Source organism: Carassius gibelio, chromosome A1, assembly GCF_023724105.1.
Source record: "Carassius gibelio isolate Cgi1373 ecotype wild population from Czech Republic chromosome A1, carGib1.2-hapl.c, whole genome shotgun sequence".
NCBI classification, from domain to species: domain Eukaryota; kingdom Metazoa; phylum Chordata; class Actinopteri; order Cypriniformes; family Cyprinidae; genus Carassius; species Carassius gibelio.
In genome coordinates this window covers 34,741,423-34,766,753 of record NC_068371.1, presented here as the reverse complement: position 1 = coordinate 34,766,753, position 25,331 = coordinate 34,741,423, and the positions used below count along the sequence as shown (strand labels likewise).

At 38.0% G+C, this 25,331-nt stretch overlaps 3 protein-coding genes across 5 annotated transcripts; 1 reads left to right on the top strand and 2 right to left on the bottom strand.

Moving 5' to 3' along the window:
* Positions 1-131: 131 nt before the first annotated feature.
* On the bottom strand, positions 132-10,259 carry LOC128018678 (cytidine and dCMP deaminase domain-containing protein 1). The gene is made up of 9 exons (XM_052604360.1): positions 10,064-10,259; positions 8,508-8,608; positions 7,309-7,486; positions 6,564-7,145; positions 1,904-1,953; positions 1,631-1,800; positions 1,240-1,429; positions 959-1,016; positions 132-697 (listed from the first exon to the last, which is right to left on the bottom strand). The coding sequence occupies exons 1-9, from the start codon at positions 10,182-10,184 to the stop codon at positions 633-635; spliced, it is 1,515 nt and encodes a 504-aa protein (XP_052460320.1). The 5' UTR covers positions 10,185-10,259; the 3' UTR covers positions 132-632.
* A 763-nt stretch (positions 10,260-11,022) lies between these two features.
* On the bottom strand, positions 11,023-20,456 carry LOC128018607 (RCC1 and BTB domain-containing protein 1-like). Of its 3 annotated transcripts, none has more exons than XM_052604225.1 (12): positions 20,331-20,456; positions 19,216-19,403; positions 18,906-19,056; positions 18,546-18,712; positions 16,517-16,675; positions 16,296-16,403; positions 15,502-15,644; positions 14,341-14,531; positions 14,065-14,191; positions 13,810-13,961; positions 12,479-12,609; positions 11,023-12,230 (listed from the first exon to the last, which is right to left on the bottom strand). In XM_052604225.1, the coding sequence occupies exons 2-12, from the start codon at positions 19,339-19,341 to the stop codon at positions 12,090-12,092; spliced, it is 1,596 nt and encodes a 531-aa protein (XP_052460185.1). In that variant the 5' UTR covers positions 19,342-19,403; positions 20,331-20,456; the 3' UTR covers positions 11,023-12,089. The 3 variants fall into 3 exon arrangements, with proteins under 3 accessions (XP_052460185.1, XP_052460183.1, XP_052460193.1); XM_052604223.1 differs by having other exon boundaries at positions 20,216-20,375; XM_052604233.1 differs by having other exon boundaries at positions 20,266-20,347.
* Positions 20,457-20,476: 20 nt separating this feature from the next.
* On the top strand, positions 20,477-21,838 carry LOC128018626 (ADP-ribosylation factor-like protein 11). The gene has a single exon (XM_052604245.1). It carries the CDS (start codon positions 20,977-20,979, stop codon positions 21,505-21,507), a length of 531 nt encoding a protein of 176 aa, XP_052460205.1. The 5' UTR covers positions 20,477-20,976; the 3' UTR covers positions 21,508-21,838.
* Positions 21,839-25,331: the final 3,493 nt, after the last annotated feature.

The window sequence follows — 25,331 nt, the reverse complement described above, 5'->3', positions numbered from 1 at the left end:
CATGTTTTGGTGGTTTACACCCATCAGTGTGAAGCAAATTAATTTATAATCTAAGGCAACTATTTTAAATTATTTTCATGAAGTTAAATTTAAATATATTTGTCAGCAGTAACACTGAAAATGCCAAACCATGTGTTCAAGATTTTAATTCAGATTTTTCCTACTACATATACAGGTGTAGTTTATCTGAAATCAAACCCCCAAAAAAGCCAACTGTGTTAGTGTTAGTGACTTTTTTTTTTCTTCAAAGAAAAAAACATTAGGTATATATACTGTAGACTGTAAATTAAGAACACATTTAAATGGTAATATATTTTGTGTACTTTTAATGGACAGTTTTGCTTGTCCTTTAAATTTTTACGTTTAAAATCTTTGTTGTGTGCAATTTGAAAACCTTTAGACCCAAATCCCATTTCTAAAATGCATATAATTAAACTTACAACAAGATGTACTGGTAAACTGGTAAAAGCATAAAACATTTTCCCTCTTTTATGCTGTATTGTAATAATAAAACAATGTTGATTCAAATCATGCTGCAGGTGAACTAAAGTTCTTCACCAGGAACTGAAAGAGTCACATTTGAACATCACGTTGCTGTCATAATGACAGGAGAGCAGCTTTTGAAATGACTTCTATGATCTCAGTCTCTTATTGCACTGAAAATGAGTTTCTTCTTCTTTTCGTTTCATGTAGCCATCTGCAAAAGATTAAAAATAAACACTTAATAATCATAAAGTGTGTACAAGGGTAGATGGTATGGAATCCTTTTTGGGAAATTCACAAATACCTACAAATCTGAACTACAACACTAATTAAAACGTCACTAATGAAAAAAAAAGATTTTTGACACTGATAAACAATGGGTTCAGAAAGGTAGATGGTTTTCCCCATCCAGTTATTGAGAAACTTAATGAGAAACTTTTTTTGCTGTTTTTTATTGAGACACAAAAACACTTACTTGCTGTGGGGGGAGCAGCTTGTTCTGAAATATGTCTAGCAGAAGATTTCTGCTGCCACTGAAAAAATATATTTATATTTTTTTTGAGTACATTTTCAAGTATAATAGTTTCATATATATTTATACATTTTATTTCTATAATATATATATATATATATATATATTATAGTTAAATATCATAAATGTTCAAATGAAAGAAAAAGAAAAATACCACACCACTGTGTTTTCATTAAATTCATAATTTATCATCATCATAATTGAATGATTAAAGCTGCACTTACAATAAACCTCTGGACGCCGTTGAGTTTGTCAAACCTGAGGTAGGAGATGTCGTTTTTGACTTTTTTGCTGTCCAGATCTGTGGTGTAGATCTGCTTTATTCCAGCGCAGCCTATCAGAGGGACACACTCATCGCATGGGCATTTGGTCACAAATAGCATTGTGTTCTCCTCCTCTTTTATCTCTGCACTCCTGTAGATTGGAGGGACACAAAAGGAGAAGGCGGGAAATATAATTAATTCATTTATTTGAGCATTCAAATGGCCTGATATTCAGAGTTCTTTACAAACACTGTCAGTGCATATCAAATACTGCACATCTCCAGCGTGAACGGATGATCAGCTGATGTTGTTGCCAAGTGTTGTTCTGACAGATCCTTTCCACGAGACTCACCTGAATGTGAGTGCGTTCTGCTCAGCATGGAGGATGTATCTGTACTTCCTGTTCTGTCTCTCCTCTTGCTTGTGATCCATCTGAGGATACTCTGCATACTGTGAGCCCACTGGATAGGCGTTGTAACCACAGCCCACTAAGTAAAGCTGACCTGTGCCATCACATTGTGACTAGAGGTAGTTTAAGGAGAAAATAAGAGAGGTGTTCTTTATTTAAAACACATTTATAAATTCATAAAGTAATTTGTTTTATTTATTTGAGTTTTTGGCTCACCTGTTTGCCCTCGGCCCAAATAACAGCACCAACTCCCACTTTAGGATCCTCTAGATAAAGAGACAACACACAAAAACTGAAAACATTTGAACTGCATCCTCAGTTTTACTTTGCACCCTGACATCATCCTCCAGGAAATTATATAATTTTGGCAGGAAAACAACAATGTTAGCAATGGACTAGTTGGGCTGTCAATTTATAACATTCCATGATGTTAGATAATATTTTCAGAATGATATTATCAAGATTTCAAAATATGGTTCAATCTCGGAATTTTGCGTAATTTACGAGACAACACTTCGGCCCAATCCCAATTCTACCCCTTAGCCCTTCCCCTTTCCCCTACCCCTCCGTTTCGCGCATTCACGAGAAGGGGTAGGGGTGTCTTGATTCTCTTTTGTTTGGAGGGGTAGGGGTAAGGGGAAGGGCCAGATAGCCATTTAAACGAAGATTTTTCAGGACCATACTTCAAAGAAGGGGTATGAATTATCTCGGCAACATGGCTGCTACAACTAACAAAAAGACACATTAATGTAAGTGTTGGCATAAATAAAAATTTTAACGATAAGTAATCATTTGTGTTATGTTACATTCAATTGTGTTCATATTAACGGTCATGTTACTCAAAGAAATGTTTGCAAAAAATCGCTAATATTTGCTAATGTCATATCATTACAGACTGCATGATAGTGCCACAGCATATGTCTGTTCAGGGCAATAACTGCCGTAGACACTGATGGGGGCTAATCCCCACGATATTTAGAAATCGCTAAACCATTTTCTCAAATATTGCCTATTCGAGAGAGAGAGAGAGAGAGAGAGACAGAGAGAGAGAAATGGAAGTTAAAAACAGCAATTGTATCCTCTCGTCACTTGAAAATATGTTGCCATTCAGTATTTAAACTTTATTTAATAAAAGTCGTGGGGCAGCGTTGACAAGTTTATTTTCTCCTGGATGTGTGAGCTGCGCGATTTCCGATATGTGTGTGTGTCAGTAAGCAGTGCATTAATACAGAAAGATTTTTGTTCCAAAAATACTCCTTCAAATGTACAACTTAATTTTTGAAACTTTGTCCATGTTTAGCATGGGAATCCAACTCTTTAACAGTGTAAAAAACTCAGTATGCATGAAATAGCATTTCACCCCCCCTTTAAAGTAAGCGTGTATGTGCTTAAACGGTGTCCCGTGCGTGAAAACGCGACATTGTACATGGAATCTTATTGGTTGATATTGAACTGCACATGGAACACATGGAATAAGTTCACTGAAGTTCAATCAAGACGAGCCGAGATGGATCCGCCGAATCGACGATCTCAGGTAACCAGTTTTATTTGTTTTGATGTTAAATATGTCAAATGTATCGTCTTAATTGAACTTCAGTGAACTTATTCCATGTGTTCCATGTGCGGTTCAATAACAACCAATAAGATTCCATGTACAATGTCGCGTTTTCATTGGTCAGTTGTTGAAGCCTAGTTCTGATTGGTTGTTGCCGTTTTGACAGCGTTTATGCCAAGAGCAAAGAAAAAGAAATCGAAGAGAAGAGTACTTGGCCATTCGTGAATGCACGGGACACAGTCTAAGCACATACACGCTTACTTTAAACGAAGAGGAGAGATTTGCGATTGCACTGAACATGTTTTAAGTGCAGGCATACTCTCAGAGCAAGTCCAGAGAAAATTCTTACAAGAGCAACGTGTATCTGAAAGGGCACGCCCAGTTCCCGCGAGAGATTTCGCACATTATATTCTGCGCTCGAGGAGAGAGATTCGTGCTTGGGCACATTATATTACACGCGCGAGCACAGAGATTCGCTCCCCACATTTGACAGGGAAATACGCCATACTATTATGCATCAATTAAAAAATTGCTAGCGGTGAAAGTGTTTCACCCTCAGGTAAGCTAACCATCAATCCCTCACTGAGCAAAAACGCTAGCACTTTACTTCCTACTTGCTGGTAATTGTGTAGCTACATTTGTGTTACAAATGGCTTGAAGTTGGCATGAAATGAAAACTAAATTTTATATCTAATAAAAAGTCTCAACTTTACATTGAAACAAGACTTATCTTGTGATCTAAGCTAGAATTCTTCAATCATTTCGTCTCCTTAAATCCTGTCCTGCCTTACAGTTGACTGCAAACTTGCATTCAGATCTGCCTCCATCCAATCAACACCTGATGGCCAGAAAATAAGTCCTCCTCTACGTTTCTTTTTTCTTTTTCAATAACCTCTGGTTACTTACATAACCTTGGTTCCTTGAGATAAAGGAAGTGTTGCATTACACACTATGGAGGTAAACTCTGAGCACCATTTTGTCAGAATCTTTTGACTGATAGTGACAGTCATTGACTCTTATGCAACGCTCGTTCCCTTATCTTTGAAGTTATATAAGTAACCAGAGTGTTCCCTTTTTAAACGGTCTCTCCCGATACGTTACATGCTATAGGGGAATGCATCCAATTGCACCATGCTATAAGCAAGTGCAGAATGAAGCCACTCTGTGAACCCAGTGGACTCTCGTAAGCATAAGCTAAAAATGAGACACTAACACCCTCATGTTGTCCATTACGGTATATTGACAGGCCACTGCCTCAAACATGAATCTCAAGAACGGTCTGTGCTGGGGGGCTATCTGGATGTGAAAGTAAGCAACTTTCAGATCCACCAATAATAATAAAAAAAAAACACTCCCTGGGGCATACATGTAAAAGGATCTGTTTCAAATTCAGCATCTTGAACGGGCATCTCATGAGTGAGCAGTTCAAATGCCTGAGATTGAGAATGGACCTGAACCCACCATCTTTCTTGGGAACAAGGAAGTGACAGCTGTAAAAGCCCAACTTGCTGTTCGCTAGAATTTCCATTCCAGTTTCCATGGCTCCTTTTGCAGGCAGTGTTTGTACTTCGGATTGGAGACAATGAGCATCGTTGTCCCATAACGTACCTCTGAAGTGAGGTGGACTGCGAGTAAAATGGAACAAGTAGCCTCGTTCTATAGTCTTTAGAACCCAACTTGACACATCTGGGATGGCTTTCCAAGCTTGGAGACAAACGGCAAGTGGTCTGAGTTTTTCAAATGGCAGTTCGCTGCATGAGGGCGGGGAACTGACATTGGTGGATAATAATAACAGGAGAAATGTCTTTTAAGTAAGTGGGTTTGCTATCACAATGGAATTTTGCTTGGCTGCACCCTGAATAAGAAAGACAGGCCCAATCTGAATGGAGCTTCCATCGCTCAGAGTTAAGCAGTGGGATAGAGAGTGAGCACAAGACTTCTTTGAAGGAGATCCAGCCTAGGTGAGAACTCATCCTCTCATCTTCCTCTCTGTGTTGATATCAGGATGGCTTCTGAGTCTCAGAGCCTAGAAATAGTCAGTTGCTGTGAGCAGCTCTCTAATCAGAACACTGGCCGGACTTGTCCATGGTGCGGAGAAGTTTTGGCAGAATCACAGGTACCACTCGTACAAAAAGAGCGGAGAAGGGCTCTTACGGCGCCAACCAGGCTAGACTGAGATCCTCCACAGCCTTGGTGAGGACAGCTGGGCGTCCACACTCTGCAGTGTTGTTTGTGTCAAAGGGAGGGTGTCAAGATCTTCACCAGAACATGCCCACTCCTTCAACAAGTCAAATGATCTGAAGATCATCAAGTCATCCACAACAACATCCTCCTCAGACCCACCGAAGCAAATCAAGCCACTTGCTGCCAATTAGGGGCACTGAGACTCACATGAGAAGCACACAGGTGAGTCGAGGTGTTGTGGGGAGTGAAGCATGTGGGACCTGTGCCAGCATGAATTCGCTCGAGCCGATGTTTGAGTCCCGCTGCTTCTTCCTCCTACAATCTAGAGAGGGAAGAAATGGGAGAGCAGGCAGGGGAGGACCACCTTCATGGAAGAAGGTGATTCACAAGCAAAGAAGGATGAAACTCATGCTCTCGCAGTGACAGCAATCCGTCCTGTTGAGCACAGCCTCTGCATGGATGCTGCCCAGACAGGCAAAGCACTCACCATACCTGCATCTTGCAGGGGGTCCCTGCAAAGAGCCACATTCAAGATGCGACATTAGCTAGCAACAACGCCGCTGGGAAATGTGCTCAGAAATTTGATCTAATAGATGCAGGATGGCCGCAGGTTGAGCTTCTTGCTTCCGCTTCTTGCTTCTGCTGTTTCTTCAGAGTCCAGGAAGGAGACGATCTTCGGCACTGAAGTAGAAAGATTCTGATGAAATGGCACTCAGAACAGACTTGTACAGCAATTAGCTTCACCCCTTTTGATGGGTTAAAGTGCCATTGGTTCATGCAGTTACAAGAACGTGGAAAAGAAAAACAGGCTTCAGTATCAGAGTAAACAGGAATTTCCCCCATAGCATGTAACTAAAATAATATTTTACTAAGAGATCAGGATATAGACAACAAGAATTGTTGTTGCTTTTGCTACCTTGTGATTTTAATTTACCTTTAACTAAACCAGATCTGATGCTTCAGATCTTTATGCCAACCATTCACATTTTTAGGGACACTAGATCATGTTGTCACTTTCTGCCATCATTTTTAGTTTCTTGATTTTTGTGTTTTTGATATAAGCTGAACAATTTGATGTTTATTAAATCAAACAAGTGAAAAATATGTAAGAAAAAAAGGTATTTCAACAGAATTCACCTGTTCTACATGCCAGTAATCTGGCCTGTATGATACAGTGTCGCACCACATCCTGAGGCAAAGCTGGAGAACCCGTCCCTAAAGGCTCTGTCATGAAGAAACCATAATTTTCTTCTAAAACCGGAACGCTTGCAGCGGCAGATGCCAAAATCCTAATGAGATTCCTCATGTGCTGCCTTAAGTTACTAAAATTTGGTTCCGCACAAAAGTTATCCAGTCCCATCTTGTTTAGCACATACTTATGCTGCTCCTCGTCATTTATAAACAACTTTTCCAAGAAATCATCCAAGTTGTTCCACCATTCCCTTCTAAAGAGATCCTTAACATTGAGAGTAGGATTGTCCGTAGCAATCTTCCCAAGGAAATCACACTTTTGAGACGTTTCATCCACGAACTGCTGCATGGTGCAGTCCAGAGGCTGCAGGAGCACACAGATGTGGGGTCTGCTGTTAGACTTCAGTCTCTCTGCAGCTGTTGCATCAAAGATGGCTTCCTGGTGACTGGAGTCATTATGATCATGTTTACCTGACAGCAAACTGATCTCAGCATCACCGGGCCAGTATGATATCCTGCTCACACCAGCTGAATAAAAAAAGAGGAAAGAGAGGGTGGCAGTTAAATATTAATGTATTAAAAATGTATAAAATAAATGAAATATAAGATTATTTTAAATGTAATATGATATGCATAACTTTTTTTTTTTTTTTTTTTTTTATATAGTTATACAGCGCAGGTATGATCTTACCGTTGATGAGCATTTTGAGGCAGGTTGAACAGGGTTTTCTGGAGAAGTAGAGATCACATTCCTTCAGTCTGGGGCCATGTTTGACCACAGCCACCTGTCCTGCATGTAAATGCACACTGGAGCAATGCAGACCCAGAACCCTGCACTCATGGACCACCACAAGACCAGTGTCTCTAGCCTGGATGAAAATATGATACTTCTCATTATTTATATATCCATAAAGCCAGTGAGTCATAGGATGTAGCAGCCTGTCTAGTTCATACACACTACAAGTTAATTAGCATTTCATTATTACACATGAGTCATTATATGTAAAAGAGGGACTCTTTCATGTGAGAAACAGGTTTCCAATAATAATTCTGTTGTTGTGTGTGTTTTTTTCCCCCATAAATATATAAAAATCAGACATTTTACACTGTTACATAGAATTTCTAACACTTTTTTACTTTATAAGTTCTCATCTGCATTTAAGGTCAATGGCTGTTTCTCAATATGCGTTCTTTAGCGGTCTTGTGTCCTTGTGTTCTCGCTATACGTCATCATTAACTGTCGAAGTTCAATTCCAATTCTCAAAATGCAAGTACAGAGAACGCATGGAAGTGCCCAGATGTGTTCTTGATATCGAGGATGCATCGAGTGCAGACTTGAGAGAATCCAGCCGTTAGAAATCCCAGAAGACGCTGCAGGCGGCCGGTGTACGAAAACCTGCAAGCTATAAACTCGCTATCGCAAATGCTTGACGGCTCTTGGAAGTAAACATTTATCGTTTCGTTTTACTAAATTTTAATAAAGTTTTATGACCCGGAGAAAGTCTGCAGTAGTTTTATTGGCATATTAAAATTAATCTTAGTCATAGTTAAATGCAGCATATCTCAGTAATCATAAGGGTGTGTTCTCGCGTCCTTCCAGGTTCATTCTTCCAAGAAAGCTTGGCAAGACCGGTCTACACCACAACACAAGTTCGTTCTTTGCGTTCTTGGAATTGAGAAACCGCCAAATGTTTTTGAAACACACAGGATTGCTTTAGAGCGGGGTTATTCAAATCTTGCCCTGGAAGGCCAATGAGGTGCAGAGTTTAGCTCTAAACAATGTTTTCGGGATCATCTTTGATCAGGGTTGCAGCCAAACTCTGCACCGCATTGGGCCTCCAGGGCAAGATTTAAATAACCCTGCTTAAGAGGAAATAAAAATATTCATACAGTATCATTCTCTCGTTGCTGTGGCTCTTTCTTTGGGAAAAGTTCCATCCATAGACTCAACAATGTGAAGAGGTTGGCTTTGGACAGTCGAGGTCCATGACCTGAAACAAAAAATATAGGACATTTGTGAACAGAAGAAGAAGAACAGAAAATTTGCTTAACTACTAAAAATCACATTTTCAGTGTTATGAAAGGGACGTGCAATAGAGATAAACGGAAAACCAATTAAACCATGGTGTTTTAGGAGTGACAATTTAAACTTAGCTCAAATCAAAGTTCAAAATAAATTTATTTTCAATTCTTAATTTTTTTAATCTTGTTTTTTTTTCACTTTTAAACATAATAAGTACACAATAATAAAATAAAAAAGAAAGAAAAGAAAAAGACTGAGATTAAGGTACATTATTGGTGCTCCTCTGTGCCCTGCCTTTCTGAAACAAGTCATTTTTACAAAGCTAATTTTACTGAAAAGCACGTTTACTCTGATTGGCCAGAGATCCAGTGCGTTGTGATTGGCTGAATACCTCAAGCGTGTGACAGAAATGTTACGCCCCTTACCAGGTTCAGGAAACTTTCCTCCGTAAAACGCACTGCACACACTTGAAAATTTGGGTTGTACTGTTCTGGAACGGTGTTGTACATAAAATGTAACCACTGATTTCTAGTACTGTCCTCTTTTGGAAGGCCAAACAAAGTAGTTTCACTTTCTCCATGAAACACAGAATCTCCACATCATGCTTCTTTCTTTGCGTGAACATTTGGGTGGCATTATGCACAACTTCCCACACAGTGACATAGAGATTTGGGTCGTATTATAATTTAATCTCTGATAGATTATAATAATATTTCTAAAATGTATTATTGTTGTTATCATCTTTTATTATTAATAGCAATACATTTGAAATATTCTGTTTGGATTTCTTATTGATGTAGTTTAATGGGGTGGGTTTATTTTATTAAAAATAAAAAATGATCGGTTCTGCTTTTAGTGAAAGTGAAAGTTAAAGTGAAGTGTCATTCAGCCAAGTATGGTGACCCATACTCAGAATTTGTGCTCTGCATTTAACCCATCCGAAATGCACACACACAGAGCAGTGGGCAGCCATTTATGCTGCGGCGCCCGGGGAGCAGTTGGGGGTTCGATGCCTTGCTCAAGGGCACCTAAGTCGTGGTATTGAAGGTGGAGAGAGAGCTGTTCATGCACTACCCCCACCCACAATTCCGTCCGGCCCGAGACTAGAACTCACAACCCTTCGATTGGGAGTCCAACCCTCTAACCATTAGGCCACGACTTCCCCAATTTATACAACAGTATTGTATAAAAGCAATATTGATCAGTCAGTAATAGCGTTACCTCTTAAAAAATAGTTGCTGACATAGATGTAAAATACGAATATAAATAAAATATATAAATGCCTGCTAAGAAATGTTGACAAAAATAAAGAACAATCTTTAATGAAAAACTGAAACGGGTCTGAAGAAACGAAGCGCCTTTGGCCAAACACAGTAAAGTTGGGCCATCCACTGAGGTCTGATTACCATAAGGCTGATCTAACCTTGAACTCTGGTATCCGTCTGTACTCCGGTATCCCTCACATTACGCTCTTCCTCGCCGTTTGGAATTGATCTATTTCCCTCGAAATCCCGTTGAGACCGCCGACTGTCGGATGCTGCCATTCAACCGCGATCAACGTTGACCTGTCATTGACTAAACAGGCCAGAACAACAACAGACCGTCCTCTTCCTATTTGCGCTGACGTCACCAGTGGGCGGGTCACCTGTTCTTAAAGGCAGACAGTTGATCTTTTCTTGCAGCTTCTCCAAGACACTGGAAGATGAATGCAGGGATTTGCTATCATCCAGTCACAGGAGCATAAGTGATGCTGGGAGTCAGTCTGACTCACAAAAGTCTTCAGTGGGGTTCAGATCTGGGCAGAACAGTCAAGTTTTTCCACACAAGACTCCTGAATCTATTTGACTGATGGCATATAAATCAGTGGTAGAATGAGACAGTATACATCTTATCTCTTATATTATAAAATATTATTTTACACACCAGCTAAAGGGCGTAGCTGAAATAGCCAACCCTGGGAATTAAGTGGGTGTGTCTACTTCATTTCTGGACCCACTGAAAAAAAAAATGATTTATTGAATTTACAATTTTTTTTTATGGTAGCCTAAGTCGTTGCAATAAATTTATTTTAGCTATATTTAAATAAACTTATTTAGCTGATTAACTTTATTTTAGCACATTTATATAAAAAAAAACAATGCTATTGCTCAAATTAATAATTAATAAAATTATTAAATAATTTAAAATACATTTAATAATTATATTCACGTTATAATTCTAATATTAAATAATTTTTAATAAAGGCATGATCTGATTTGTGTTATGAAGTTAAACGCAAATATTTCCATATTTCATGTTTTACACTCTAAATAGATACATCTACAGAAAATAAATATGCTGGCATATTGGCATACATAATAATAATAAAAAAAAAATACCCAGTGCAACTTATCATAAAAGCTTTATTTATCTTTATAGTATCAGGTTTTATAATTTACAAGAGAAACTGTTGCACACATAATGTGCACAGATTATTTTACAAAATGAATGTAAAAACTGTACAGTATATACATGTGGAAAAACAAATACAGTTGGTTAATATGTTCAAAAAATTTAAAACAAATCTTACCATAGCCATTAGCATTATGAAATCTAAGTGTTTCACACCTATAATAATGTGCAACTGTAAAGAGTCATATTCCCTCTCTAGTGATCTTACATGAGCAGCTCCTGTACAGGAAACTACTAGTGCAACTATGAATAATACTTATATTTTAGCAAATTTAAACATCAGACTGGTTAAGTGCAAGCTTAATTACTAAGTTAAGCTTTAGTCATTCACAGTGGCGGCAGAGACTAAACCAAGCGATAGCAAACAGTGGTCTTCCTAATCTGAAGAAAAGGTTTTAAGACTCAAATCAAGCAAAAACAAAAACATCACATAACAGAAATTATTTTGGTCAATAACATTTAGACAAAACTGAGTCAACAACATAAAGAGCCAGATCACTACATTCTTCTGACTGTATCTGATATAATGCACATTTACAGATCCCAGCCAACAGAAAACAATCAATGCACTGCATCACTGCAAGAAAACAAGTCTGATTAGTGACCGGTGCAAAAACGTATAAGGTACAAAACAGAATGAAAACAATGAATTAGTCTCTTTGTCAGCTTTTTAGTGGTGCATGTTTAAGTAATACAATTAAATTCTGCCTCTGTTTGGCTCAAACACACTCCCATTTTATTACAGTGTGCTAACACTCTGTCATTAGCACTTGGCAATCAACTATCTTATGTAACAGATGAGTATGAAATGGTTGTAGATGAGACTAACACAGACATCGTCTCTTCTTCATGAAGTTCCTCTCCTACTCAACAGGGGGCGCTGTGTGTTAAAGACTGTCTGGTGTCACAGCGCCCACTAGCTGTGAGGAGGACAGATGGGTAACAGATGGGTTCCTTGTCTAATACTTTGAGCGCTGTGTATCTGGGGGCAGTCGGAGTCAGTTTTTGAAGGCTCCACAGTGGCCGGCTCTGGAGATAAACTCCTTCAGCATGTTGCCGTCGATCTGCCAGAACGCAGCTGTCTGCGTGACCTCAGTCAAGTGGTTCACACAGAATTTAAAACAGAAATCCTCTAGATCCTTCACATGAAAGAAAGCATGAATGTGCAATTATGAGTGAACCAACAAGCGAGCAAGAACAATCAACATTACCATCCATGATTAGCATTACAAGCTTACAATATTGAGTTTCGGTATTACCTTTCAAAAGGATTTTACTTGTCGTTTAATTGCAAAGAGCAAACAAAAAAATAAGACAGAAAGGAGCTAAAACAGGTGTCTGCTTAAGTGCTCTGACAAGCCATGTGTCCAGAGAGGTGTACCGTTACCTCAGCATCATATCTGATGGCAGCAGACAGCAGAGAGAAAGCATTCTCCACAGTGATTCCTCTCTTTATGATATGTTGGCACAACTTCTTCAGCCTGTTTTCACAGTATGAGGTTGCCAGATCCAATAACCCTGTGAGAGACATCCAAATCCATTTATGATTACTATTAAAAAAAATGTTCTGACCATCCTGAATTTTCTTTTGTTTTATAACATACTTTGTAAAAACATGGTTAACTTAATTTTTACAATTCCAAATGTTTTTGGTTGTTAAAGGTCACCCAAAAATTAAAATTATGTCATTAATGATGCTGCTGACATGTTTTCTGGTGCGCCCAATAACAAAGATAACATGTCAGCAGCGTCAGGGCACTGTTGTGAACGCACTCACAACAGACACAGAAGAGAAGACAATGCTGAATAAAGTCATAATTTTTGTTATTTTTGGACCAAAATGTATTTTCGATACTTCAACAAATTCTAACTGAACCTCTGATGTCACATGGACTACTTTGATGATGTTTCTCTTACCTTTCTGGACATGGACAGTAGACCGAACACACAGTTTCAATGGAGGGACTGAGAGCTCTCGGACTAAATCTAAAATATCTTAACCGTGTTCCAAAGATAAACGGAGGTCTTATGTGTTTGGAACGACATGAGGGTGAGTCATTAATGACATAATTTTAATATTTGGGTGAACTAACCCTTTAAAACAGCAGGAGATAAAGCATAGAATACGAAACTTGGTTATCTTAACAATTTTAAAGTATTGTTAATAATAACAACAACTGATAATTATTGATTTACTGCTATTATTGATATTGTAAATAAGAATTATATTCATGTAAATAATAATAACTAATCATTATCAATGTATTGTTGAAAATAAAATCAATGATATTACTGTAAATACTAATAATTAACTATTACTGGTGTATTGTTGTTATTGTAAGTGACAACTATTCTATTGTTAATAACAACAACAAATGATTACTGATGTATTGCTGTTATCATTGTTGTTGGGATAATTATATTATTGTAAATAACAATAATAATAATAATGATTCATATATTATTTTTACTATTTTTAATAAAAATAAAAATCAATAATATTTCACTTTATAGACTATTTTAGAGACATATAGTCCATAGAACAATTTGTGTGAATGGAAAGTGAACTGCAACCTGGCAACAAAAATGAGATAGGAGTCCACTAGGTAAGAGAAAGAGCCTTTTTCTACTTGGTGAAGTTTCGGTCCATTTTAAAGGGTTTCTTAAACTCATCAATAAGTTCGCTGGAATATTTCTCAAGTCCTAAAATGAACGCACCAATGGCGTCCTCAGGAGGAAGATCCACACTGTCTGTGTAGAGGAACTCCAGGAAAGAGCGGTACACCGGATACGAGAACTGGTCGATCTCAATCACTTCCTTCATGTTCTCATTCCAGTGCGACTGAAACATTGATCTGAAGTGCTCGCACCTGAAATCAGGAGACAGAAATGGTATAAAAGAGAATAAAGTTGTAATTAGCAGTAACCAAGTGAGCACATTAATACACCAGTTATTAACCATGAGGACATCACCTGATTTTGAGAACAGCTTTGTGGACATGGATGTACTTCCCGTCAATGCTGAATTTGAGGTCAGAGGTCTCAGGACTGTCAAACTCTTTTTTAAGGGACTGGGCCACGGTCAGGAAGTCATCATGCTCTGATAACAAACACAGCAGCTATGTAACAGCAGTTTCTGCAGAATCTGTTTCTGTTTTAATGCACATTAAATAACATTGAGATTCAAACAACAGAGCAGCCAAAGAGAACTAGACATCAGAACAATGACAGATGACAACACAAACTCACCCATGGAAATCATCCGCCACATCACAGATGGCGTGGCGAAGCAGGAGAAGACGTCGTCCGTGCTGGTGAAGTGTGTGAGGTGCGGCAGCACGATGGGCTGTCCCCGGCACTGACCCCACATGAACACCTGACCGCTCTGGGTCTTTGCTGCAGAGGTGTGTGTGGAGTGACAGGCGGCGATCTCCACAATCCTGGTGGAGGGAAGGGGCGGAGTCAAAACAGCAGGAAGACACGCAGGAGGCCAAGGTGGTGGAGAGCAGGGACATGAGGCAGGATACACACCAAACGGGAAAGGACCGAGACAAGAGTATTTATAACACTGCATTAGAGATTACTGGGTTGATTTTCAGTTATTATGCATTTCCTTCTATTTAAACCAATCTGACATTAGCAGAGATAACTGTAGTTTATCCACAGAGTTAGTACAAGAAAGCTACTCTTTAAACTACACCAGAAACATGATGACTTACAGGAAGCTCTCGCTAGACCAACAGGAAATCTCCCTGGGTTGCAACAATTCACACTAACAATGACAAACTCAGTCTGAAAAAATGCAAACGTCAACATCATGCACTCCACATGATAGAAACATTTCATGGAAGGCTTTTGACACAAAGGCTGTTTCAAGCACTGGGGATTTTGGATATTCTGTAAGTGTTAGTAAGGAATCAGTGGGGAAAAACAAAATTACAGAATCAGGAAAATTGTTGATTACAAATATATTTCAGACAATATAGTATTTAAGAAAATGACTTTTTTACTCAGTATTTTGAATGGTATGGATTTTTTGTACTTAAAGAGTTTCACATTGTTAGCTTTTGATTCCAAATTTGATTTCAAAATAGTTTGAAGGTTAGGACACTATATACTGTATAAAAAGGCTGTATATGGTATTTGGAACAGTGATCATTTAGTATTATTTACTTGCTATTGTAGTATTAATTAATATTTAGAATAAGCTTTTTTATTTTTATATGATCAGTTTTCTTTTTAATTATTATTTAGCTTTAATTTAATTTTATTTCAGTTTTAGAAATGTTTATACCTTAAAGTAAAATTACTTTATTTCAGTTATTCTGCCAAGGCAACAATTCTTGATTTTTTTTTTTTAGTTAACAATAGCACCTTTTAGAACCGAGTCAGTGAATGAAAGCCCTTTACCTTTCTTTCTCAGCCATGACCTGTACAGGGCCGAGCTGGTTGCTCTTGTTGCCAGTGCCCAGCTGGCCGTAAGTGTTGGACCCCCATGCATAAAGTAGGCCCTCATCGGTCAGTGCTAGAGAATGAGCATAACCTGAAGCAATCTGTTAAAGTGACACAGTGACATGTTTTACAATTTTTCCATTCATTTACATAAAAAAAAATCAATATTAATCAAATGAGTTGTGTGGAAAAACGAAATGCTTGTTTCTTCATTGTCAATTCTTGTGTTTATGTGCACTCCTGTTCAAAGGTTTGGCCGGTACATTTTTTAAAAATGTTTCTGAAGTATCTTATGCTCACCAACCCTTTATTTATTTGAATTGATCATACAGTAAAAACAGTACCATTAAATCATATTACAAATTAAAATTAATCTTCTATTTTAATATTTAAAATAGACAATACTTATTCCTGTCACATGACTAATCAGAAATCTTTCCGATATAATGATTTGGAGCTCAAGAAACATTTCTTATATTTTGGTGGAAAAATAATTTGTAGGATTCTTTAATGAACAGTTATTTAGAAGAACAGCTTTCTTTTGGAATAGAAATCTTTTGTAAAAAATTATAAATGCCTTTACTGACACTCTTGATCAACTGCTTTTGAATTCTTACGAAATAAATGTATTACTTTCTTTCAAACAATAATCTTATTGACCTCAATCATTTGAATGGTAGTATATATTACCATATTATTTCACGTACAACTAATAATCTGAGTGAAAACATGGCAGATCTTGTGTTTCGTACCTGAACCACACAGAAGCCTTGTAGCGCAATCAAATGACATGGTGTCAGCTGGTTCCCATTGTTGCCTAACCCTAGCTGGCCGTTGCCATTGTAACCCCAGCCATAAACCTGAAATGCACACACATTTCACCATTAACAAACAAGCAACCCAGCTACAACACAATATTTTACATAGCACGCTGCATATTTCCATAAACAGGAAGGTTAATTTCATCTCTTACCTCGCCATTATCTGCCACAGCCATGGATGAAGTCTGTCCACAGGCTATACTGACCATCACTCTCTTCTGCAGACAGTTGGACACCTTGCGGGGTGCTGGCTGGTTGGCGGTGGACCCTGAACCCACCTGACCACAGTTGTTGTAGCCCCACGCAAACACCTAGGATGACATACAATCAATTAGCAGGGACGTTAAGCTAAAAATATTAATTAATAAAAACACCTGTCTAAGAACATGGTGTTTGAGGTACAGCTATAGCTTTTAATGAAGCCAAATAGGAATTATTACCACAGACAAACACAGAGTTTTACACCCGAGCTGATCTTAGTAGTCACAGAGAGAACAAAAGCACTCAGAGCTTAGCAAAAAAGTTCACATGCTCCTTATTACAGCGAGCACAACGAGGCTAAGCAGCTAACTATACTTGCTAAACAGATGAGGAAAGAGAGGAGGGTTATGTCAAACCTAAATCCACCTAATACCCTTTAAAATGTAACCTACATATTTAACCTACTACTGAAGTGTTTCTAAAGAGACTGATAAAAGGCAAATTGTTACATGAAAAAGAAACAGGAGAGATTTTGCTTGGATTATGAGATTAGCATGTGAAACACAGCAATTTTAACAGAAACCTCTATATTCTGAAACTATTTGATTAGTCCATGCCATCAGATTCACAGTATGTCATGCTGAATTAATGGACATATCTGTGCACCAATAGGTTGATCTGGGTATTTTAACCAATAAGCAGAATTTTAAATCAGCCAAAATGGGAAAAGGGTGACATAAAAATAACTCCATGTGAGAAACACAGCTGAATCAGTCTGTGGTCCACTAAAGCCTATAACTCTCTTGCCCCAAATAAAAGAGTACATCTCAGAGAGATACTTCTTTAAAAGAGACATTCTGGGATAAACACAACTTATGCTGACATTATGCTGTCCCATTATGCTGTTTTATCGTAAAGCAAATTCGCCAACTTTACAACAGGGGTTACAATTGCTAGTCTAGCATATGTTCTGCTGTTTTTAATCAATTTGAACAGGTTTTTATTTCTTTTTGGGTCAAGGCTGGATTATATCTAAATGTAATAATACAATGTGACATTATTGCAACTCATCTGTGATTTTTCAATGGCATTGTTGACAGAAAACTAATCAATATTAGGTTAAATGTCCAATCTCTTATGTATGGAAGCCAATTTCCACCAAATATGAAAAATAATGATCATTTACCAAAACATGATTTAATTCACACATTTGTGGGAAACTATGTCGTGTTAATGAGATAAAAGATCAAATTCATGAGAAATGCATAAATGTTAATTATTGCGTTCATGACCTCAAGGTTAGATTATTGTAATGCTTTATTGGGTGGTTGTTCTGAATCTGCACGCTTAATAAACAAACTCCAGCTATTCCAAAACAAAGCAGCTAGAGTTCTTACTAGAATCCGGATGTACAACCATATTAGCTGGGTTCTGTCAAGCACAATCTGCCATGTGTTACAGCCTGGATTTAAACCACGCCATGATGGTTTCATCTGACCCCCCAACTGAGCCTGGTTTCTCCCAAGGAATTTTTCTCTATTTCTATCACTGATGGAGTTGTGGTTCCTTGCCACTGTCGCCTTTGGCTTGCTTAGTTGGGGACGCTTGACTGATTGCACAAACACTACTGGAAGAGAGCTGAACTGGATGATGACATCACTGAATCATCAAAGAACTGACTGTAACTGGAAGATTTACTGTTTGTTATTGGCCTCTTGCATTACTGACAAACTGTTTTCCTGTTTGACACTGTACAGCTGCTTTGACACAATCTGTATTGTATAAATCGCTATGCAAATAAAGTTTTTTTTTATAAGATACAATTCAAAATTATGACATAACAAATAAACAGTCAATCACAAAGTCAATTATGACAAAAAATGTCATAATTATGCCATAAATCAAAGCATTTACCAAAGTGGTGAAAACAGGCTTCCATACTCAATTGAAATGTGATGGAAAACTGTTCCCAAGCCTCACCTCACCCTCATGGGTTAGAGCCAAAGAGTGGTGAGAGCCACAGGCAACTTCAGTCACTCTCTTGTTCTGCAGGTTAGTAGACACCAAAATAGGAGACACACCTTGATTGGTCGTCCCATTGCCCAACTGACTGTATCCATTATGCCCCCATACATACAACTCCCCCTCTGTAAAGAGAAGAAAGCACTTTGAATAAGGCAATAGTATAAAATACACACCCATTACTATGTTTAAACATTTAAATAGAACTGTAATATATCCAGACAGGCAAGTGATTTCGCATTACACCTCTAACTATAGGCAAAGCAACAACAAACTTTCAGTTTTATGTAGAATATATGAATTCAAGCTTGTACTTACCTTCTGTAGCCAGCAGAACATGAGGGCCACTGCCATAGCTTAAACTAACCAGCTTCTTCCCTGTCAGACAGTCCAGCTTTTTAGGAACAACTGTGCTCTGACTGTCTCCAGTGCCCAGACAATTACTGCAGTTCAAACCCAACACGTACACCTGTGTCAGGACATCCAGATTAGTTTTCATATGATGGTACAGAAGCCCTTCGCGAACCTTAATTCTTTCAATACAAATGACTAAAACAGGCCATGTAAGCTTACACCAACAAGACTCACACAGATAAAGAAGAGACTATCAGTTTCTTGATCAGCTTACTTCGTCATCGTGGGTGATATAGATGGCCTCATTCGCAGATGCTCCAAAGATGCATGCCTGTCGTATGGAGGCGAGCTCCTGTGCGCTCAAGAGGGTGAAGAGAGGCCACTTACTCACATCCACCATGGCAACACTCCTTCGTAAGAGCAGGGGATGGGGTTTGGAAGCAAGATACCTGCAGCGTGTGCCTTGGAAACCGGACACATACACTATCACTTTTGAAATGTTTTCAAAAGAAGACTCTCACGCTCTCATGTATTCATTTGATCAAAAATACATTTAAAAAATTTATATTATATAATAGAACATTTTTAAAAACTATTTTCTGTTTTAATATATTTTACAATATAATGTATTGCTGTGATGACAAAGCTGAATTTTCACCATCATTACTCCAGTCTTCAGTATCAAATGATTTTTTTCTGATTCATTCTGATATTATGCTCAGCTCAATTATTATTTGAAGATTAATCTGAGGTAAACTTTCTTAACAAGGATGTTAGATGACCACTGCACTTGGTTTGATATTATATATCATGAAAACTCAGCTCACAACAATTTACACAGCACACAGAAAGGCTTTTGTGTTTGGAACAGCTCTGAACTGATGGGTCATAAAGCATATTCATCTGTTGTTTTGTCACTCAAACATTTCAGTGTAACGTTAGTCCTTTATAACGGACCAACTGCTAAAACTCACTAGTTACAGATTTAATTGCCTCTGTGTCACTTTTACAGCTGATCAGGGATCAGTCACGTCCGTGTAGCAAAATCAAAAGTAAAATCAAAAGCAAACAGAAGACTGCTCTGTCACCTATTGTGTAATGTGCACTTGAAAGAAATCGTTAAATAAGCAGGATTGGTTTAAACATATCTTCCTGCAGGCTCGCATTACGTATCAGCAAGCTCAGTTAGCCTGACAGCTACTGCATCGCTCCATCGGCACATGAGATAGACTACAGAAAAACGGTTTACATCAAGACAACGCCACAAAACATACCTAGTAACTACAGGAGTTTGGGAGCATGTGATTAGCGAGTTATCCAGTACCTCTAGTCTGTAGCACCAGCTTTGTCCACAGAAAAGCGTACACATCAGAGAGAAAACAAACTCACTTGTTTCCTGATCACTGTTGCTACGGCTTCATGAACGCCTGCTCAACTGTCCAATCAGAGGCTGCTTGTACGTCACTCCTACTTCATGGATTGGTTGAAGCAGAAGCCAGGAGAAAAAAGGGGGCGGGACTTTAATCTGTGGTTTATGGTTAAGGTTTGGGTTAGTATTAGGTGTAAATGTACACTCACGAAAATTAATCATGGTTGTAGTAGTAACTGTTTTAGTAAATGCTTAATTTTCATAAAGTAGGTTTAGGTTAGGTTTAAAGGGTAGGGTCGACAGTGTAAATATTAATTACATGAAATTATTTACATGAATAACTGGGAACTACACGCCGGATTTTTGAAAAACACATCGTATACGATAAGTTAATTATATATATTTATTAATTTTGATGTTGGCATAGGTAAAGACAAAATATAAAGTTGGTCCATTATTATTGTTGTTATCATTATATTCTTCTTCTATTTTAGTAGTGGCACCCTCAGTCCTCAGCTGTAGTTCCAGCTACGTATATCCGTTAACATACTTTCGCTTCTGCTTAGCATACGCACATAAAACAAAGAGTGCAATCAAGGACTCCGCCAGATGCCAGTCTGAACCTTCCAAGATACAGACAGGTGTCTGAATTCGGTCCGAATCAGGATGGGCGCCATTACGTCTAAACAGAATAAACAGACTCCACGTGTTCTCCTCATGGGCTTGGATTCGGCTGGAAAATCGACTTTGCTGTACCGGCAGCAGCGTGGTGTGGTGATGGAGACCTCGCCTACTGTGGGCTTCAATGTTGCGACTGTACAGCTGGACAAGAAGACCTCACTGACCGTGTGGGATGTTGGGGGACAAGGAACCATGAGGCCCAATTGGAAATACTACCTAGAGGAGTGTAAGGTTTTGGTCTTCGTGGTGGATAGCAGTGATCGTGCCAGGATGGCTGAAGCTCAGAAAGCCCTGAAGAAGATTCTGAGTGATGAACATTTGAAAGGAGTTCCCCTGATGGTGCTGGCTAACAAAAATGATCTGCAAAACTCAATGAATATTAGAGAGGTGTCTACATTGCTGGAGCTGGATCGTTACACCAATCGGGTGTGGGAGATCCAAGCTTGCAGCGCCCTGAAGGGACTGGGTCTCCAACAAGCCTTTCTCTCTATAGCTAAGCTAATGCACAAAGCATAAGTAAGATGCTATCTAGCTGACTACGGAATACAAAGAATGCAAACTTGACTTCAGTAGAACCTCAATAACAAGCAAAATTAAGAGGTTTGATCATGGCACTATCACTCTAAAACTAGACCAGGAATGTTGGGAAACTAATTGACTGATTTAACTACTGCACTTGTTCACGGTTGCTGTATTTGCTGTAAATAGTATCTTTATTTTTTTGTGCTTGTCTTCGTGTTCTGCACTTCAAGCATGTGTACTGTAATCAAACATCTTTTCCTGCGTAATTGCATGCCATGTTGCTGTGTCCAGATTAATTTGGAAACTAAAGTGATTTTGATGAGAATCCTGTCTTGTGATACATACATTTTGATATTGGAAACCTTTTGAGGAACATTCATAGAAATCAGGTGCTTTTAAATGCAATTTCAGTCTTAGGCAACACTTTACGATGAGGTTCAATTTGTTTAACTTTTAGTTAACTATTTATTTGGAAACTTTAAGTAGAATCGATAAGAAATTAGGTGAATTTATATTAAATTTTTGTTTTATAGGCAACACTTTCCACATGTTCCATTTGTTAACACTAGTTACCATGAACTATCAATAAAAAATACATCTAAACATTTATCAATCTTAGTTTGTTAATTTTAAAACATTTACACAAAGTAAAAAGTTATTTCTGTTAATATTAATGGATTTGAGCTAACAGTAAACAGTTATATTTTTACTAACATTAACAAAGATAAAAAAATAAATATATTGCTCATTGTTCGTTCATTTTAGTTAATGGATTATCTAATGTTAAATAATGGGAACTTATTTTAAAGTGTTCTCCTTTTATATTGTTTACATGTTAAGCTGTAGTGAAATTACAATGCCTAAATTGTGCAATAAACTAATCTTTGACATTGCAATAATGAAGTAATACCTTAACTCTTACATACCTTGTTCTGGCCTATATATATAAATGACTGACCAAAATATAGCAGGCTAACTTGTTATGCTGTCATAATTTGGCAAGAAAGTACTCAACTCAGTAGCACAGTCTGTGTAAAAAGAAACATGTGATGAAACATGAATTGATGTATCCATTTACAATAATCTGGATCCAATTTGTGCTTCCTATCATACTGGATAAGGAAGTTTTGTAAGGGGAATTAATCTGGTCCTAGATCAGTGTTCAAATAAAAAGCTAACCAAAGGGTTCACTGTTTAGGTGTCATATGGCAGGAATGCAAATAATACAAGTACACGTCTGTTGCTATGAGTCAATAGTTTGGCGTGAACTTCCTTTGTGTATTTACCACTGCAGTTATGCAAAGAAACGCCTTAACCACTGTTCCTCTAATATAATGTGTACGTAATAAATGTGAATAATACATCCACTGCAGTGCATCCACTCCACATCTTAGTCTGTTGACTTTGAAAGGCTAATTATAACTGTGATAATTATATGCCTGTTCACTAATGATATGATTTTATCTTCCTTTTTTCAATACTGCTGCATTCTTCTCAAATCCCTCCATGACTGCCAGAGGAGGAGTCACCCAGAACCCATTGAAAAACAACAGGTAAACACACAAGTACAGCTAGTCTGGCGTTTAGTGTTTTGCTACCAATTAGCCAGTCTGGACAGAAGGTCATCTAGTGTGATCTGAACAAAGTGCTTGGTTCAGAAAGAAATGTGAGACATTTACAAAAAAAAAAGGGCATAAAACAGTGTTAAATATCAAGAACCCTAACAAATACAATTATTTTATTTTGCAGATTGTGGGATGGAGTTTGAATTGGAAATCAAAGCTGGATTATTGAGATTGTGGGGCAAAAAAATAGGTTATGAAACATTGCGTTATCACAAATAGATAGTCATATTTAGACTGAATCTCAAATGGATTGTATTGACATTTAAACTTGCAGAATGAATAATTTTGCTGTGGTGTTGGTCTTTGATGGTGGCTTAGACTAGAAGCAGGGCCAAAGTACCATCTAAAACCACTGTCAGAAGCTCCAGAGATACTATTGTCAGGTCTGAATACAACCAGCGCTCATCTGCCTTGCCATATTCTTTCCCTGTTAAACATTAACATGTATTACATGTGCAAGACAACAGAAAGGAGAAATGAACTTTTCAGGCTAAGTGGACATTTTGGAAGTTTTGCAACAGCATTTAAGATGCACATAAATTGCTTCAGGAAGTAAGACATTTTGTGACTATTTTAGGTCCGGACTGGCAGAAAGTGCAGAGTCTGAAGGGAGCTGGAGTCAGTGGAGTCCGGGTCACCTGGGTGAGGGCGTCTGAAGGATCCCAGGAAACATCACTGATGATGCATCCTAGTGCATCCATAGAATCTATCTTTCACTGCTCTTGGCATAACAAGAAAAAAATCATTTAAAAAATGTCCACGTATTTGTAGATTTTAATTCGAGTCTCTTTTTCAGGTAAAATTGGGCTTCCTAATATTTCCAGGACCGAATTAAAATATCTTTTTTAGATTTAGTTTGTTTTGAATGCTGTTTTAGTCTTAATTTAAATCGTTCCCTCATCTTGAGCCCCCCGGTCTCCTGGTTGAGAACTACTGATTTAAAGGAATAGATCACCCAGAAATTAAAATGTCTGTCAAGAACTATTGCCTAATCTTGGATTATTTAGCAAACAAGTCATATAGAATAACTATGGTCACTGTATGTATTACAGCAACATTTGTGTTCTACAGAAAAAAAAAGATATCACGCGTGTTGAAAATGATATTAGGGTGAATTTTTGGCTGAACTACTTTAATATTGCTACTGTTTAACGCCTAACCCTGTAACATGAACAAGTGACTGGTGTGGTTCGGATTTATCTGATTTAATCCCTCTGTAATCTCACAAGAAACAACATCGAGCACTGTATTTATAAGAATGAGAGATATAAGGACTTCTGAATAGAAAAAGCCCAATTACAGTTTTGTTCAAAATAATAGCAGTACAATGTGACTAACCAGAATAATCAAGGTTTTTAGTATATTTTTTATTGCTACGTGGCAAACAAGTTACCAGTAGGTTCAGTAGATTGTCAGAAAACAAACAAGACCCAGCATTCATGATACGCACGCTCTTAAGGCTGTGCAATTGGAAATTAGTTGAAAGGGGTGTGTTCAAAAAAATAGCAGTGTCTACCTTTGACTGTACAAACTCAAAACTATTTTGTACAAACATTTTTTTTTTCTGGGATTTAGCAATCCTGTGAATCACTAAACTAATATTTAGTTGTATGACCACAGTTTTTTAAAACTGCTTGACATCTGTGTGGCATGGAGTCAACCAACTTGTGGCACCTCTCAGCTGTTATTCCACTCCATGATTCTTTAACAACATTCCACAATTCATTCACATTTCTTGGTTTTGCTTCAGAAACAGCATTTTTGATATCACCCCACAAGTTCTCAATTGGATTAAGGTCTGGAGATTGGGCTGGCCACTCCATAACATTAATTTTGTTGGTTTGGAACCAAGACTTTGCCCGTTTACTAGTGTGTTTTGGGTCATTGTCTTGTTGAAACAACCATTTCAAGGGCATGTCCTCTTCAGCATAAGGCAACATGACCTCTTCAAGTATTTTAACATAGGCAAACTGATCCATGATCCCTGGTATGCGATAAATAGGCCCAACACCATAGTAGGAGAAACATGCCCATATCATGATGCTTGCACCTCCATGCTTCACTGTCTTCACTGTGTACTGTGGCTTGAATTCAGAGTTTGGGGGTTGTCTCACAAACTGCCTGTGGCCCTTGGACCCAAAAAGAACAATTTTACTCTCATCAGTCCACAAAATGTTCATCCATTTCTCTTTA